This window comes from Stigmatopora argus, chromosome 9 (genome assembly GCF_051989625.1).
Source record: "Stigmatopora argus isolate UIUO_Sarg chromosome 9, RoL_Sarg_1.0, whole genome shotgun sequence".
NCBI classification, from domain to species: Eukaryota; Metazoa; Chordata; class Actinopteri; order Syngnathiformes; family Syngnathidae; genus Stigmatopora; species Stigmatopora argus.
The window spans coordinates 2,333,526-2,351,034 of NC_135395.1; the positions used below are offsets into that span (position 1 = coordinate 2,333,526).

Sequence of the window (17,509 nt, forward strand, 5' to 3'; positions counted from 1 at the left end):
CACAACTGTTTTTCCCTCTGAATCGTCGACCCCAACAGCTGATAGTGAGAGATTGCATCCACAATACTCTTTTAATTAGTTTTAAGAATAAATTGGTTAAGCATGCCTTTTCCCTTAATTGCTTTTTCTTCAGCTTGAATTTAATTGGGCTGTGGTACTTTGCTATTGATCTCTTTTGATGTGCTTTGATTTGGATAATTTTATATATTTATTTTAGGTGAGACAAGTCAGTCTATCTAGAATTGAGGGGTGAAGTAGGGATAGTTTTGGCAACATTGCTGGTACTGCTGTTGACTACATTTAATGCGGTCAACATTCAGATCCTACCATGAATTAATCGGTAAAATGTTCCGACCGTGTGGCCTGATTACATTTGCATCTCTATTAGGTTTTGCTCAACATACAGGATTTGCAGCACAAATGAGGAGCTATAAATAAAGTCAGCGATCATCACCTTAAAGGTTTTTTTTTTTACAATGTTCCTGGAGACCAGCATATACAGTATTCCTTCTAGCAGGTCTTTGTAGTTCTTCAGTGATTCATGCTGTCATCTTTCGTCTCCTGAGTGCATGAACAAAAGCAATTCTCAGCCTCCTTCTCCAAACTTTTATAATTACTTTGCCTCACTGTATGTAGTTGTAGATTTGTATGCTTGGTTGGCGTATTTGTTTGTGTAAGCACTTACGTGAATGGCTCCATTTACCACTTTTATTGCTGTTACCCACCTCAGCCTTTCACTCCACGTGTTTAATGGCTCTGTTTTACTTGTAGGTGGGAACTTTACTCTGGCTGAACTAGGAGTATGTGATCAAACACCTGCTCCTCATCCTGCCGCTGTCCCCTACTGTCCTGAACTGGGGCTCCTTCAAAGGGGTTACTCCCTCAGTGCCGGATCCGATGCAGATTCCGATCCAGACGGCCCTCTGTCACCAGACAGAGCTATTCAGCTTTGGGCTGGCGGAGGAGGGGTAAAGTCTCGGCGCAGTTCCGGAGTCTCCAGTCATGAGAACTCTGCCTTGACCCTCACCGACTCCGAGAACGACAACAAGTCCGATGACGAATCAGGTAGGACTCCCGTATGAGTAGTCAAGATAATATATGTACTGCTATTCAAAACGGATCAGAAAACATAAAAAAGAAGAAAAAAATAATTACTTTGAGGAATTCCCAGGAGTTCCAGTAAAAACTGACAAAATCAATACATATATGTATTATCTAATATGGAAACACAACAAAAGGTTCAATTAGAGACAATCTGATGTGATTCACTAAGGTAAACAAGTCAAATTAATCGCTCTATCTACCAACTAAAGCATAATGAGTACTATTCATATGACTACGTAGTCTGACAAATCTGCTGCTTAATGTTTATAAGATTGTTGGGGATGTATTTTTGGTTTTTGTCTGTTTTTATATCAACTTTCTACTTTAATTTAATTCAAGTCCACCATATCTGCATTATACCAGTTTTTTTACACGCAGCCATCATATTGCTACACGGTGTGATTTTACATTACAGCTAACCTCTCAGATGGAAGACATGATCCATTGGCACTATATAACACATTATAATACATATTCCACCTATTCAGCTCTACATTACAAACTCTGATCTGTCACAAGTAATTATTGCATTTTGTATTGGCATTGTCATAACTCTCAAAACCGGTATCAGACTGTAGGTTAGTGTTCTCAGACATTAATGCAAAGCAGTGTTTGGATGTGGTTATATGTACGCCCCGGCATTGTCTGATTCAGGTGTGAATGAATGGTAAAACTTTGTACACAGTTTACCAACTTTGTTTGAATCTTTTTATTCGCTTGCACTTACTCACAGGTTTTATTGAGTGACTGTTTCTGTTGAAAACATAATTTTGTATTTTTGGAAGAAAACTAATTTTGAGTGCTGCTTTGCAGCTGAGTGTTTGAAAGATTCCTAGGGGGAATCATTTTCTTTTAGTAACTTTGTTTATTGCAACGATCCAATTTCCTTGTTAATCCTGAGGTAGTCGTAAACCGCCACATGAGATTCTCAGATGTGTCAATAGAGGTTAATGAAAAGTGGATAGAAGAAACAACAGCCTAATTAATTACATTTTCATCAGACGCCTGAACAGATGTGCTTAAACCTCTGTCTTACTATTGGGCCTCTAAATCTGAGACTTGTGTCAACTGATCAAACTGCTCTGCATCCAATAACTCATCATGATGCGCCTTACCTAAGATGCACCTCTCATCCGGATGTCAAATAATTGGTTTGTGGTTAATTACCAGACTAATCTTGCGACCACAATATCTGCTGCAGACATTGCCCATGCTCTTAGTCTAAGCCTTTTGAGGCTTTTAGAATTAGGGTTTTAATACGGCAGTAAATTATGATTATCATTTGCCAGCCACAAGAAGTGAGAGCCTGTGTCTATTTTAGTTTTGAAGAAAGCTTTTCCTTCTTCTACTTTAAAAGTATGGGTGAAACCATTCTATAAACAAATATAAAATAATGTCAATGTTGCCATAACAAAAAGCTAAAAATACACATAGGTCCACATTAATTTTCATATGAGCATAAAATGTAAAAAAAAATACAGGTGTTATATTTTCAAGAGTTTGCACATGACTGGTGTAATATAAAAATAATAATTCTGCAACATGATGAGCAAGTCCTGAATGAATTTAATTCTAAAATTGAGACAGATGGGAAACCACAAAATGTCAGTTGTGACTTGCTAATCGTAGGGGGTTAAGCACACTTATATATGTACACTTGTGTGATTTTACTCTCCGAATTAGAGCCCATTAGATAAAAAGAATTCTGCACTTTTGAATGCGTCGTAGGTGTCTGAATGAGGTGGGAAAATCTTGAGATCCATAGATGTTTAGCTTACTCAAGTCTAGTGACTCATAGCTTTGGGCCAGAGTGGTAGACACATCAGAGTCAGAGAGGAATCCAGATAAAAGTGAGTTGTGTGTGCGAGTTTGTCTGATAAAGCCCCTTGCTAAGCTACTTAGTCGCCTTGAGAAATGAGAAACACCCACCTCTGCTCCTACGTCTTGGTCCAAACATAACATCTGACACTGATGGCACCTCAAAGCACCCAGAAGTACAATTTGACTCCTGCAGGCCTAATTAAGATGACTGTATATTTCTTTTCTGTGGTTATAGAGGTATGTGTAGGTATAAATCCTGCTCATGTGTGTGAGAGTGAAGCAGCAGCAACTAGAGTGTCAAAACAGCGAGGGTAGGATCTGAGGGTCTAATAATAGATATTGACTGAGGCAGACAGAGAAACATCATAAACACATGCTAACAAATCAAAAAGATGGTGATGTGCCAAAATGCCAAGCTGCACTTCTCTCATCTCTCAGCGTCTCTAATAAGCTTCCAAAGTCTGGCTTCCTCCTCTTCCACTTCCCCCACCTCCTGTTTTCATGTTCCAAGTATCGTCATCTTTATTCTTTGTCTCATGCTGCCATGTATCAGCAGCTACTGTTGGTGGAGCATGCTTGCATGAGTGACAGGTGTCAGTTTAAAGGTCTAGGTTTCCCCTCAAGGCATGTGTCTTGATGTAGGAGAATGGGCATGTGTGCACTATTATAGTTCTTAGTACTAAAATAGAAACAATGACAGATATCAAGTAAATAACTATTTGTTTGTGTGTGCACTTTTGCTAGACTTGGTGTCTGTTAAGGGCACCTAACCATAGATTAAAACAAGGATGTTGTCGCAGAGTTTGGTTCAGATTATGTATTATCTGATCACCAAACTACAATATTTTTAATGTATTGTTTTTGAATATATGAATTAGGTCAAACGGACACAGATGCATTACACAACACACATGCACACACCCCAAGATAAATCTCTGAGTTTAACAGCCAACCTATTTTTTTTTACGCAACACTCCAAAGTCACTGTTCGACACATTTTCTTCAACATTCACAAACACTGAGTTTACCAAATGCTGATTTCATAAAAGTGATGGGGGTAAAAAGGTAACATGATTTCTACATTCTGATGGTGTACCCGTTTTAAATGTTTGAATGTATTATTAATGATTCAAAATAACATGTAGATTGTTATTATGTTCTATCATAAGAACAAATACTGGCAAAAGCTCAGTTATAAGAGGAATAATTTAAAATAAAAAAGAAGACACGAATAAGAATGATAGAAACAATAGATGGACTAATATGTAGAATAAGAATCAGAACTTATTTAATGTCATTGGGCAAGAAGCTTAGTGTAATTAAAAAAAAACACATTACAGTGAAACATGCAGGTCAATAAATGATAAATATATAATATCTGACACATAAACATGGATAAACCTTATAAGTGATTATTATTATTATTATGTTAAGACCATACATGATGTTTAAGTGTTGAATTAATTAAACTATATACAGCATTTAAGAACAACTTATGTACCATGTTCTCCGAACTAAGTTTTTTTTTTCCCGTAGTTTGGCTGGGCCTGGGACTCAAGTGTGACTTTTGTCTTTTTTTTTTTTTTAATCCAGAATACCAATAGCACCCGTTGTGTTTTTAGGCTATAGTTATAAAAAAAATGTTGTGTATAATATTAATTTGTTTTGTCTGTTGTTCCTTATTGTACTATTACTTTAACGTAAAATGATTGTTATTGCTTTCTGATAAATTAAAACGCTGCTAACCCCCATCCCCCCAAATTCAACTTATAGATACATTTTTTCCCCTTTTCATTGTAAAGTATTTCACTAGTGCAACTTATCCGCTGGTGCAACAACTATACTAAATTCACCAGATAGATTCCAAAGTTTTTCTACATTCCACTTACCTGTCAAGTAGTGAATCTAGACACTTTACTTTTAATGCACCTTTCAGACACTATTAAAATAAAGCCAGTAGAACGTTCACTTGGCAAAGCTGATTGAAGTTCAATTTGTGCAAGCACCACAGTGAAACAAACAAATATGGGTGAGAAGAGCAGATTTCATTTTGCCAAAGTGGAGGAAGTGATTTATTGTCTTAATCTGCGCTGCCGCATAAAAAGTCCGTCTGAAAACACCGTCAGGAGAAAGGAGAGCTTGTAAATTCCCACAGTTGTGCTTAATGGCCTTATTCGGACCACATTGATCAGGACGAAAAAATATTGAAACATGTATTAGATGAAAAAAGGTCCACCTTTAAATTTGGTTTACAACTGTGCTCCACATTGCACTGCTTTGTCCTTGTGTCCCAGGGTCCTGTATTTTCTTGCATTAAAAATGCAATATAGTTTTCTGTCACCAATGGCAGAGCTTTATTCTTATGCATGCAAAATGAATGAATTCACAAAATATTTTTGTGGGTTAGATTATTAAATACAATTTATTCCACAAAGTACATTGGGATTAGTTTTTTTTCTTTCCTAATTTATAAGCATCATGTTGGGATTTTGTTTTGCTTGTTTGTTTATTTCCCAGCTATGACATAACGACCTGCACATACAGTTAAAGACATTTTATTTATGGAAAATTTGACAGTCATTGTGAGCAAAGTAAAAATATAAATAATGATAATCTAATGCCCATTATATCCTGCTGAACATAAAAAAATGTGTTCTTCCTTTTTACCCTAAAAAATCTTGGTAGCTGAGTTGACTAATAAAGACACCGATGTACGGCTTGGTCTAGGCTCTAATCACGCTGGAATGCTAATTAGCTACCGTCAAACAATATTTTTCTCAGTCTTCCCTTTCTGACTCAATCTTTCCATTGTCTCAACCTGATAATAAATCATGGAGCAGCATTGTGACGTGTGTGACAGGACATATTAATCTCATAATTAGAGAATGAAAAGGTGGCACTAAATTTAGTTTGGCCTTTCTGTCGAACTCCGTATTCATACAGGAATGCTCAGTTCCCACTGTTGCATAGTCAGAAGTATACTGAAACCTCTGTTTCTTAAAGCATAATAAAACGGCTTTTCTTGTGTTTTCTGATGGTTTTCTTCACTATGTTCACTACTGTGGCCACTCTTTTCATAGGCAGCCTAAATTTCGACTTGTGTCAGTCTGTGCCAAGCAAAAGTACTTTTTAGAATAGGTTTTCGAAACGTTAATAGGTGCAAGCCTGCGCTTTAGCAAGAGGGTGAGATAGATGAGAATGACCAGAGGTGACTTTTTCGAATAAATCGGCATACTTGTTGGTGTCCTCTTTGACAGCAGAATATTTGTTGGCAGATCTCATCCTCTACTTGACAGAGGGAAAATTTGTTGTTTCGTTCTTGAAATAAAGTACATCAGAACTACTAGACAGATTTGCAAAATGAAATTGGGACCTGGAGATTGCTTTCCACCTAATATTTCATGCCCATTTGCCTCCCACCTACCACCTTCACCACACAAACACACACACCAAAGTACACAATAATTCAGACAATTAAAGGCTGGTCTCATATTTATGAATGAAATACACTAATACATCACATTATGGCTGAGTTGCATATCTGTTTGCAAGATCACCATGTTCTTATGCTAAACCGTGAATCCCTTTGATGGAGGCATAGTAAAACCCTTGTTTTTTGCCCAGACAATTGTTACTTGATCTAGATGTGTCCACAATGCCACATCCTCCCTGTGCATATACTTCTCTATTGCTGCAAACCATTCTACGTAATTACCAAAAATGCATAGTATTGCAACAAACACAAATTTGCGGAGTGTTGCTCAAAATGCATGGTTGCAGTCATCAAAAGTTGGGCCCTGTTTGTTGTCAAATGATTCACTTGCAATTAGTATATGGCAGTCTATTAGTATACCTTGATGAAGTCAGGGATAAGATCAAGCTTACTTATTAACTAACGCAAAACATGCATTTTAATGAACTGCTTAGCAAGAGTGTAAAAACAACAACACAGAGGTTTAGACATGACATTATTATTTTTAGCTCTCTACATTTTAAAAACAAGTTTGTTCAAAATGTGGGTAATGACCAGTTTGACCTAAATCACAGGATGCCTCCATTTGCACCCATAGTACACGGTTCTATCTGTCATTCAAATTCAACCAACACTGATACTCTTGGACTGTTGGTGACCCTCAAGGTCACGGGTGTCTAAACAGGTCCTCAAGTGCCACGTTGGGTGCAGGTTTTCCTTTCAACCCAAGAAGAGGATACATTTTCACCAATCTCATGTCTTAAAAGTGTAACCAGTCGATTGCTGCCAAGTGATGCTGGAAGAAATCTCGTAGGGTAAACTGTCTTTGCTGGATCAGTTGTAAAGCCTGCACCCACTCTGGCCCTTTGTGGAATAGTTTAGACACCCCTGCTAAATACCAACACTGACCACTCCGGGTGTGTGAGGGTGTGTGTGTGATTGTGTGTGCATAGAGGTACTGAGTCCAAGACAACATATGTTTGTGTGTTGGAAGAATTGTCAGCATTAGAGTCTGAATGAGTTTTCAGGGAACAATGCGGGGTGCGAACGCCTCGACAATGGTCTAACAGAATTAGTAGCTTGTGATGAATGGTGTGTAAAAACAGCACTGACAGCCTGCTTTCACAAATACACACACGGCTGTGTGTGCATGCTCGTGTGTTTACGTGCCTCTGAACTAAAACGGTTCAAGGACTTCTTCTAACATGCTGCAAGATGTGAGAAAAACAGAAATACACATTAATGCAGCACGCCCCTGTGCACGTGGGTCTTCAGGTGAAGTCAGGGGTCTGTATAACTTCTGCCATCAGGAATAGTACTCAGCATACTGATTACCCTTGTTTTACCCACGCTCCTCTTTGGCGTGTCCATAGATAGTGTTGAGTACTGAGTGCTAATAGTAAACCGAGTGAATAAAGCATTAAAGATTAGCGTAGCAATTAAATCAACTTATCAGTGTTCTGTTAACAGTATTGGAGGAATAGTCAAAATAGACTTTTTTTTCTTTCAATCTTGATTTTATTTATGTCTAAAAAGCAATGATCAGAGGTAAGCAAGCCATCACACCCCCTTCAGAGCTAAGTGTGAGACACAATACCCTTTAAAGTACTAGATCATCAAAAGCAGCATAATAACAAGTGACTATCGTTAAAACTTTAACTATAACTAATCCTACACATGGCTTGATTTTTATTTTTTCTTCCTTTTTCTTCCCATTGGTGTTGGAATTGATTAAAACAAACCCTTGGCATTGTGATAGGAAATTAAAAACAAAATGAAGAATTCACGCACAGCTTGCAATTTCTTCAAAGTGTAATAGATTCCAGACATATTGAAAAAGCACAACACAGGATCCCAGCTGATTTTGCTCCTTGCCCTGACAAGTGTAATGTCCAGTTATAGTAAAAATATCAGTACTGTCCTTCTGCCAGGCAAAGATGCATATACTACAAAGATGTGGCCACACAGGTGGCTTACAAATCAAACGAGTAGAATCCAGACATCATCATCTTGGGCGGTCTTGTCATATCCCTTACAGGAGATCTTTTGATGCACATATCAGACTTGTTCACGTTCCTCTGTCTGGTCCAGGTGATGCCATCCTCACCTTGGCTCTTGTTACAGTAGACAACTTGTGTTTGCCAAAACAACACTTGTCTCCATTCTTTCTTGAACAGATATGTTCTCCCCTGCAGAGGCCAAGGAGCCTGTCTGACTTTCTTGAGGTCTTTTCCTTCTATGGCCCTGTTATTACTATGCAGGGACACATTTTGTACAATTCTGACCTTCTGAATCTATTATTAATGATTTCTCCTGTTATATGTACATATATTCTGTTTAAATTTTACTCAATTGATAACCCATGAATATGTTTTTCTTTCAACATGCACCGCTGACATACGGCAGTTCAAGCTCCCGCTGTGCTTTTATTATTTTTTTCTCCCCCAAGTTTCTGCTTGAGGAAGTTAGGAACTCCTAATTTATTGAGTCAGCAAAATGGCAGTGACTTTTACGCTCCACTGTAAGTCCCTCAGTGCTCACTGATCTCACTCTGAGTTGGTGCTTTATAAACACCTTCCAAAAATGACACTGACAGCTGACCATGGAATGGCTAAAAGAGGATGTATGGCTTTTGGCAAAGAAAGTGGTTGTTTACATCACAGTGTGGAACCATATAAATGAGATTTGGCACAACAACAAAAACTGACGCATTATACATTATATAAACATTTAATAAGGAGGACAGTAAAATCTGAAAAGGTAGACAAGTTGACAGCTGCCAAACGTGACAATAGTTTATTGCTTGTAATTGGCTAGATTAAGCAGTATAATCATCAGGTGAGTACTGTCTCCAGTCTAGAGATAGTATATCATTGTCAGCACATTTTTAACTATGCCGCTGTAATGGAAAATTTAGTGGGCTTTAATGGTCTCGCATGCCGTCCTCAGATATAGCAGAGAAAGCAAGTGGATTGGTGGAAGAGCAAGGGAAGCAGAATGAGAATTTTTCAGACAATAATGAATAATCATCTATATATTTCTTAAAATACATTTTCTAAGGTTTGACAGTAAGAGATTTTCTCCCTTTGTGGGATAGACAAAGTAAATCTTGATCAAGTGTTCATGAAAAAGACTTCTGTGGTTATGTTGATCCTCTTATACTGAGTGCATCTGTTTAAGTATACATTATTTTGCCAGTTTGCAATTTTCTTTTGATTATTCTTGCTTTTTGTTTCATCCTTTTTCTTTATTCCTCATGTTTTTCATCTGTTCTTCTCAATTCCTTCATTTTTAGCTTATCTAGATGATGCGGACAATGAGGATCAATTTGGGGACTATGTGATCAGTAAGTCATGACCGTTTATAGCTTCTCTTTAAATACTCCCACCCACCTCATATTTGTCCATGTTCATTATGTAGTTGTGTTCCCTGTGCTGTTTGGCCCCTGTAATTGACTTCTTTTGGATGTCTTTGTAGTAGTTATTACTTAGTTAATCGAGGCTTTTAGTTGAGCTTGAAATGTGACTAAAACATCATCCTTCGTTCGGTTGAAAAGCCTTTTTTTAATGAAAATTGTAATTATTGTTACAAAATTCACATTTTTAAAAACTCTTGCCACTGTGGTTACATTTTGTTCAGATGCCCCATGCATGTTTATCTCCCCAAAAATTCACACATTCATAAAATGACACAAAATTATAATATTCAGTACGGACCAGAATGGTTGTCTGCCACTATGTGCGCCCTACGTCTGACTGTCATTGGTCAGTTCAGGGTGTAGTCCACGTTTTGCTCAATGTCAGCATCAATGTTATAGTGTAGTGTTTTTGTTGCGAGGTACCATTAAATGTTCAGAGTTAAAATAATTTTAATTTGCTGTCAAATATTTAGTGGTTTATGCTTGAAAGACTTTAAAGGGTCAATGAAGGGATCGATACTCATCTGGTAGTTGACCAAGCTGTAAAATGAATCAGAAGAGCGAGTGAGGATGAGATATTATACCTCCCAAGAAAATCAGAAATGAAGAGAGTTAAATTCAGATGATAGAAAGAGGATCAAGTGGGCAAGTTTTAGGAGATTCAGCCAAAGGAATTAGAGTAATAGATGGTGGGCTAGAATGAGGAGGAAGAATGATTGAGAGGGCGATTGAGATTTAACAGTACACTTAAATAGATGGCTGCGGATTAACATTCAGTGGCTTTCTGTGAGCGCCTGGATAATCTTTGAAATCCTGCAGAGCACCATGGGGAGTCCAGCACTGCTGGGGGGATTGAGACCTATACCGTCAAACCCGACCTGTGTGTTTGTTTGCGTGTGCGCTATCTAAATTGTCACAGGTGGAATACAAGCTTCCATAAATTGCAGATATGCAACTTGGCAACTACCCCACACGTTGCACATAAAGTGTCTGGTCTTGGTGTTTAAGTTTATTTCATATTTTTCTAATGGCCTCAGTTCACACTGGTTTACCATTTGGACTCCACCTTTATTATAAAAGGCTAACATTCTGCAATCAAGAATAATACTTCAACCCATTTACTTCAGACAGCATAGCAGAAGAGTCAATAAGTAGCTTCACGCAGCGTTTTAATCCATATCGATCTGTACCACATGCAGTCCCATCGACTGGAGCCCAGTAGTGTGGGGCACTGTAGTGTTGTGAGCTTGGCATCGCCTTGTGATTTCTACTGTCCACTCCCCATGTATGTTTAACAGACATTCAATGAGGGATTGCTTGATGCAAGCACAATACATCAGAAACAACGTCAGAAGACTTTTACTACACTATTAGCAATGTTATTTCTCATCTCATCTGGTGATGGAGCCTATCCCAGGGGACTTCGGGGCAGAGGCGGGGGACTACCTGAATTGGTGGCCAGCCAATCGCAGGGCACAAGGAGACAAACAACCATTCACGCTCATACTCATACCCAGGGGCAATTTGGAGTGTCCAATCAGCAAGGGCAACATGAAAACTCAATACAGGTGGACCGACCTGGATTTGAACCCAGGTCCCCCACTGTGAGGCCGCCCTGCAATGTTATTTGTTCTTCCATTTTGCAAAAACATGAAAACACTCGCTCAAAGAGCGACAATAGTGTCTTTGCATTATTAGTCATTCATCCATTCACTTTCCTAGCGGTTTATCCTCACTAGGGATACAGAGATTCTCGAGCCTATCCCAGCTTACTATGGCCAAGGGGTGTACACACCCTGAATTGGTTGCCAGCCAATTGGAAGGCTGTTAGACTCAAAGTTTACAGTGTCTTAATTTTCAGATTTTATTTGATGTCCTGTTTTGTAAATGTGATTATATCGTGCATTTTACACTGAAGCTTAATTTGAAGAAAATCAAGAATCTGATAAAATGTCATTATCAGGCAGTAGAATCACAATTGCCTTCTAAAAAGAAAAAAAAGTAGTACCAGTTTAAACCCGGAAATCTACAAAGTAATATTTATGTAGATTATGTGAGAGCTGCATAAAATGACATAAAGCCTATCAACAGCTGCATTCTATACCTTATGGAATACACAGCTGGTCATTTTTCCTGACTGGAACACTATTAGCATGGTTCACTCTTGTGTCACTCCTTCATATTAGAAAAACTGACAAAATGAGAGAGCATCACCAAACAGTCCTCGAGTGCCCGGTGGCATTTCACTGATGTAAATCCATAAAGTCATTCTTGCTGTTCCGTCACAGCGTGGATGCCAAACAAAGAAACGATTTCTAATTTGAAAACAGCAGGGGAAAACCAAAGAAAAATGGCCACGCTCATGTCAACATTTCTCTTCAAACTATTTTCTCTCCACTCAATTCTCACTTTAGTAGCTTGACTTTGTTTTCAAGGCAGTCAGATAGAAAAGGAGAGAATAGATGCGTGAATCCATATTATTGTCTTTAACTATGCAAGTGTGCCATGTCATTTTTCCAAGTGGACTGGTCAAAATCATTTAATGCAGCTTTCATTTTTCCTCTGATTGCACCAAAACCTGGTCCACTATAGACTGACAAACCTGTCCAGACAGTTGAAATCAATTCCACAATCGACTCACCATTAAATTGAATCAATGGGTCACTCCATGTAGGTATGCACACTTCTGTTTCTGAGGGATACTTTGCAATGTCATAGGCATAGAAAATACATGTTTGATAATTTAACTCTCAAATTCAGGGATTTACATACTGTACTTATATTATAGTTACCTATTTAAAAAGACCAAAGAGATTTCACGGAGACATTTAATGCACCACATACCTTTACATAATTGTATTGCATTATTGCAAAAAAGAAAATAAACTGATGCTTTTTCTTGCAAAACCTGCTTAAACTTTCTCCTTAAATGTTTGTTGTGCTGTATTGATGTTGATAAGATCAACCTTTTGAGGTTGTCCGGTAATGACCAAAACAATGAATGTTTTTGTAAGGAGTCAATAAAGCATTGAATTGATTCATTATCCAACTACAATGATATTTAAAGCTTCACTATACAGTGCACACATAAATATGTAGTCATAAAAGTAAAAATGAAGTGGGGTAAAAAAGTGACTAAAGTGGTTGGCAGCATGTGATAGAGGTAGCTAAGGTGTTTTATTCCATATATCGAAGTGGAAAATAAAAATTTGCAGTGCTAAGTCTCAGAACATTACTTATTGATATCAATATTTTGGTTAGGCATTATATATATGGAAAGTTTCTCCCCCCCCCCCTCTGCTCCAGCCTGGTACTTTTCATCTCATTTTATTCCAATATCAGAAAATGTATGTACACATAATTATGGCAATTTTTCTATATGTTTGGTCAATGGCAGATGGATGTGGAAAGGTTAGGAATACCTGGTGAAATGACATTGTGAAATGATCACAAAAGATAATATTACACTGAAAAAGCTATTTGATGTTTAAATTAGTAGTGTTACAATGGCTCCTGTGCAATGTATTTAAAACTAGTTGTTAATTTTTGAAACCCCCGTGATGTCGGCTGATCCAAAGCAAATTGTTCAAAAAGCATACCGAATATCGTCACAAACTCGAGAGAAAAATCACAGGCACTTTTACAAGAAAAAGCATCGGCATTGTGTCCTTATGTCTAAGTGTTCTGCCGATTTAACTACATTTTCAAATGTTTTGTTCAGTTGCATATTGATTTTTCTCAGTAGTCACATTTTCCCCTTCATTGTCATAGTCGTTTTAAGTTCTCCTGCAATGAACTGGGCATTTTATTACTGACATTAAGTGTGATGCTCGCGCCAGTAGTAGCTTTTTATTTATTTCTATTTCATTTTTTGTGTGTACTTTTTTGGGGCTGCTGACACAAGAGATACCCATTGCCATGGTGACCATTTTTCCTCTGTATTCTGTTTTTAACAACACCCGAGGAGACGGATAAGCTATACCTAAGAATATCAGAGTGAAAATACTCTTTCTGTTCTTCTTTCTGTGCCTGTGAATGGCATACACCCACAGACTATATGTCTTAGGCACGCCTTTATAATGTAATGAAACTACACCAAGAATTGTCAAATCAATGTAAAACATAGATTTTTGCATTCTGATACAATGAATTATTCATTAAAAATTGTTTTTGCGCGAAAAGGCATACTACACTCTAGACTGGTCGCCAGTCAGCCATAGGGCAGACAGACTGTCGAGCATACGCACTCACAGCCATACCGCCACCAGCAGGCATCGTGCTCGCATCTGCCCGCACCTGAAGCAGGCGAGTGAACCACAACAGCATCCGGCTGCCTAAATTGATTGATGAAAATGAAAATGAAAATTTGATTTTCCCAAAAAACACTACAACCTAGAACAGACCCCCCCCCCAAAGAAAAACCCTCTTCCACCAGCCCTAACAAACTCACAACGCAAAATCCGTTTGCAATTAGCCCTGTGGTGTTCTTGACTCTGTAAGTTCCGAACCTATCCAAATATAGGTGCTGTGGGATGAGAAAGGTGTGGAAATTGAGAGATTACTCACTCTTCCCAGTTTACCCACGCACGTGTCCATGTTGACCCCTTCCATCATCTGTGTCATGAGATCAAAAAGAAAAAAAATCCCATTTTGTGTTCTCAGACCTACACATTAGGCTACAAGTTGAGTGGAGCCCGATCTCTGGCTGTGTCTCACAAGTCATTACCTCTAACAACACGCACACATATTCAAACCCCAATGTACACACACTTCACAGATGCCATGTGTTGATTGAGGTTGATATAGGGTTGGCCATCCACAAAAATATCGCAGAGGCTCATCATGTACAGCAAATGTCTTCAATTTGAAACTCGCTCTAACAAACACACGCACATGCACGCATCCACCCCCATATTTCCTCTGATTTGGATGGATAAAAAACAGTTGGAAAAAGATTAAGGCCTGCCACGTAGTGAACATGGCTGAAACTGATGTTGAACAATGTTATGGGGTTTGCATGTCATTATCCCAGAAAAGACACATCTTGTGTGTTGGTATTGAAATTTTCACGATATAGCAAGTTGTTTTTATATGCCAATTGCCTAAGTCGCCAACAATCTTCCCCCCCCCCCCCCCCCCCCCCCCTTGTTTTTATGATAGTCCAAATTGTTCACCCTGAGTTGCATCAGTAACACAAATACATACAAGAACACATACATGCACACCTATCGTATTGTAACTGTTGGAAAACACATTAAAGATCCCCTTACTTAAATGACCAATTAGCAAAGAAATTCAAACAAACGAATACAGAAAAGAAAAGATCACATGCCCGCGTCTATCACCTCTGGCAACTGCAAAGCATTTTATTCCCAGTAACTCGTCCAATTGAGTAAACCAATTGGCCGACAGAGGACTGTTCCTATCCACGATGATATCGAAGCATGATTACAAACACGACTTTCCCTCACCCAGAATTTATCCCAGTGTACAATGCCCAAATATGATATGTTATGTGTGTGTTGTGCTGGTGTCCGGTCGAGGTGATCGCAAGCCAGCAGGTTTAACACCACGGTTGTGAAAATCCTTGGATCCAGTCGCTTCTCCTGGCCAAGAAACATATGATGATTGGCAGTCATACACTTCACGCTTTTTCAACTTTGAATAGATACTAAGGTTGCAACTTAACAAAAGCAAGTATGTGCTAGATATATGAAAACTGAAAAGAAAAGACTATATGGACACATTTAAATTCAAATCCCGTCATGAAGTTGACAGACAGTAGATAAAAATAAATGATGCGATAAAAGAAATACATATTGATTTACTCATCTTGAACCTCAGGGTGCAAATTGTGCCATGTTTGTGGAGATAAATGTGTTTCTATTTTTGAGAATGTTTTGGGGGGGTTTTGGACCTGTTTTCACTGTGCATAATTGTTGACTGAGATTTATGGCTTCAGTGTCATCACATGGCTGCAGCAGCATATTGCATGTCAATCCAAATGTGTGCACATGCACTTTGTGCTCGTTCACCTCGATCACCTTGACAGTCTCCCGACTTAAAATTCAGTATTGATTTAAACTGTAACTTTTCTCTATGTGGGGGTCAAGTGAATCACATTAATGTAATGCTGCCTGTGTGCCGTATTTTTTTTTTGGGGGGGGGGGGGGGGGGGGGGGGGGGGGTTGGGGTTGTGAGAGGAGGTGTGTATGTTTGGGCCAAGTATGTTAGAAATTTAGAATTTGTACTTGACACTTGAAAGTTAAACAAAAGAGTACAAAACAACAGCACACACCTGTTACTACTATCAAATAATTAACAATGTTACTATAGTTAGTGTATTAGTTCTGTTCAAAGACAGTTGTGCAAGGGATGCAGGAAAGTGTATAACATGTGACCACTGGTGCATTAATTATGATACAACATAATTAAATAAGCAGTGTCTCAGAGCTAATGTCATGTGTGTCAGTTTCCAATTTAATTGAGACATTATTATTTATTTATTTAGTTAGTTATTTTATTGGTTGCCAGATAATCGCAGGGCACAATGTGATGAACAACCATGTATGTTCACACACATACCTAAGGACAATTTAGAGCAGGGGTCCCCAAACTTTTTCCTGTGAGGGCCACATAACTTTTCCCTTCTCTGATGGGGGGCCGGTGTCAGTTTGTAACAGAAAAAGTGTGACGATCGTAGGGGAGCTTAAATTTTTTATTGTTTTCCAGAAAGCCACACATAACCAAATAACCCTTTCCAGGTTCTTTACAGAAAAAAAGTCAGGAAACAAATAACACTATTAATGAAATAAATAATAACTAAATAACCCTCTCTGAGTTCTTCACAGAAAAAACAGGAAATAAATAACACTTTATGAAATAAATAATAACTAAATAACTCTCTCTGGGTTCTTCATAGAAAAAAAAGCCATGGAACATTAACTTTCTGTTGTGCCATGCACAATCTTCTCCCTTTGCTCTGAAGTTTATGCACGACACCACAACCGTCATTACAGAATCCCACGTCAACATTTTGCAGCACAGTGCTTGCTGGTGAATTCGGCAGTGGACTCGAAGCGGGGCGGTGAGACCCCTTTTTTCCAACTCCCGGTTCATGCGTCCCATTATTAGACCGCAAGTTTTGGCCACCATGCTAGGAGCCCCGTCAGTTGTGAGGCTAGCTAGCTTTGACCAGTCCAGGTCCAACTTCTCCATGGTTTGGCACACTGTCAAAAATATCCTCTCCCGTTGTAGTCCCTTTGAGACTTTGGAGGGCTGCCAGATCCTAGCAAATCTCAAAGTTTGCGCTAACTCCACGAATAAAAATGAGCAGTTGTGCTGTGTCTTGCACGTCCGTGCTTTCATCCAGTGCTAATGAAAAAAAGTCAAATTCGTTCGTCTTCTGCTGCAGCTGGGCATATACATTACTCCCGATTTCTTCAACGCGTCTGGTCATTGTACTCACCGACAGACTTACGGCATTAAATGCATCTTTCTTCTCAGGACACACTTCCTCCACGACAACATCCATACATTTCTTAAAAAACTCTCCGTCAGTGAAAGGCTTACCGTTGCTTGCTATCAGTTTAGCAACCCGAAAGCTGCCCCGAACGGATGCCTGGTTCAGCTGAGCTTGGCGTAGAAATGTAGTCTGCTGAGATAATAGTCCAACTTTTAGCTTTGAGAGTTTG

General features: G+C 38.6%; 1 protein-coding gene across 1 annotated transcript in view; it reads left to right on the forward strand.

Moving 5' to 3' along the window:
• The window catches only part of LOC144082096 (teneurin-2-like), a 167,111-nt gene that overhangs the window by 46,172 nt on the left and 103,430 nt on the right, over nucleotides 1-17,509 (forward strand). Inside the window, exons 4-5 of the mRNA XM_077608938.1 lie at nucleotides 772-1,065; nucleotides 9,693-9,743. Coding sequence (XP_077465064.1) covers nucleotides 772-1,065; nucleotides 9,693-9,743 — 345 coding nt within the window. The remainder of the gene's footprint in view (nucleotides 1-771; nucleotides 1,066-9,692; nucleotides 9,744-17,509) is intronic.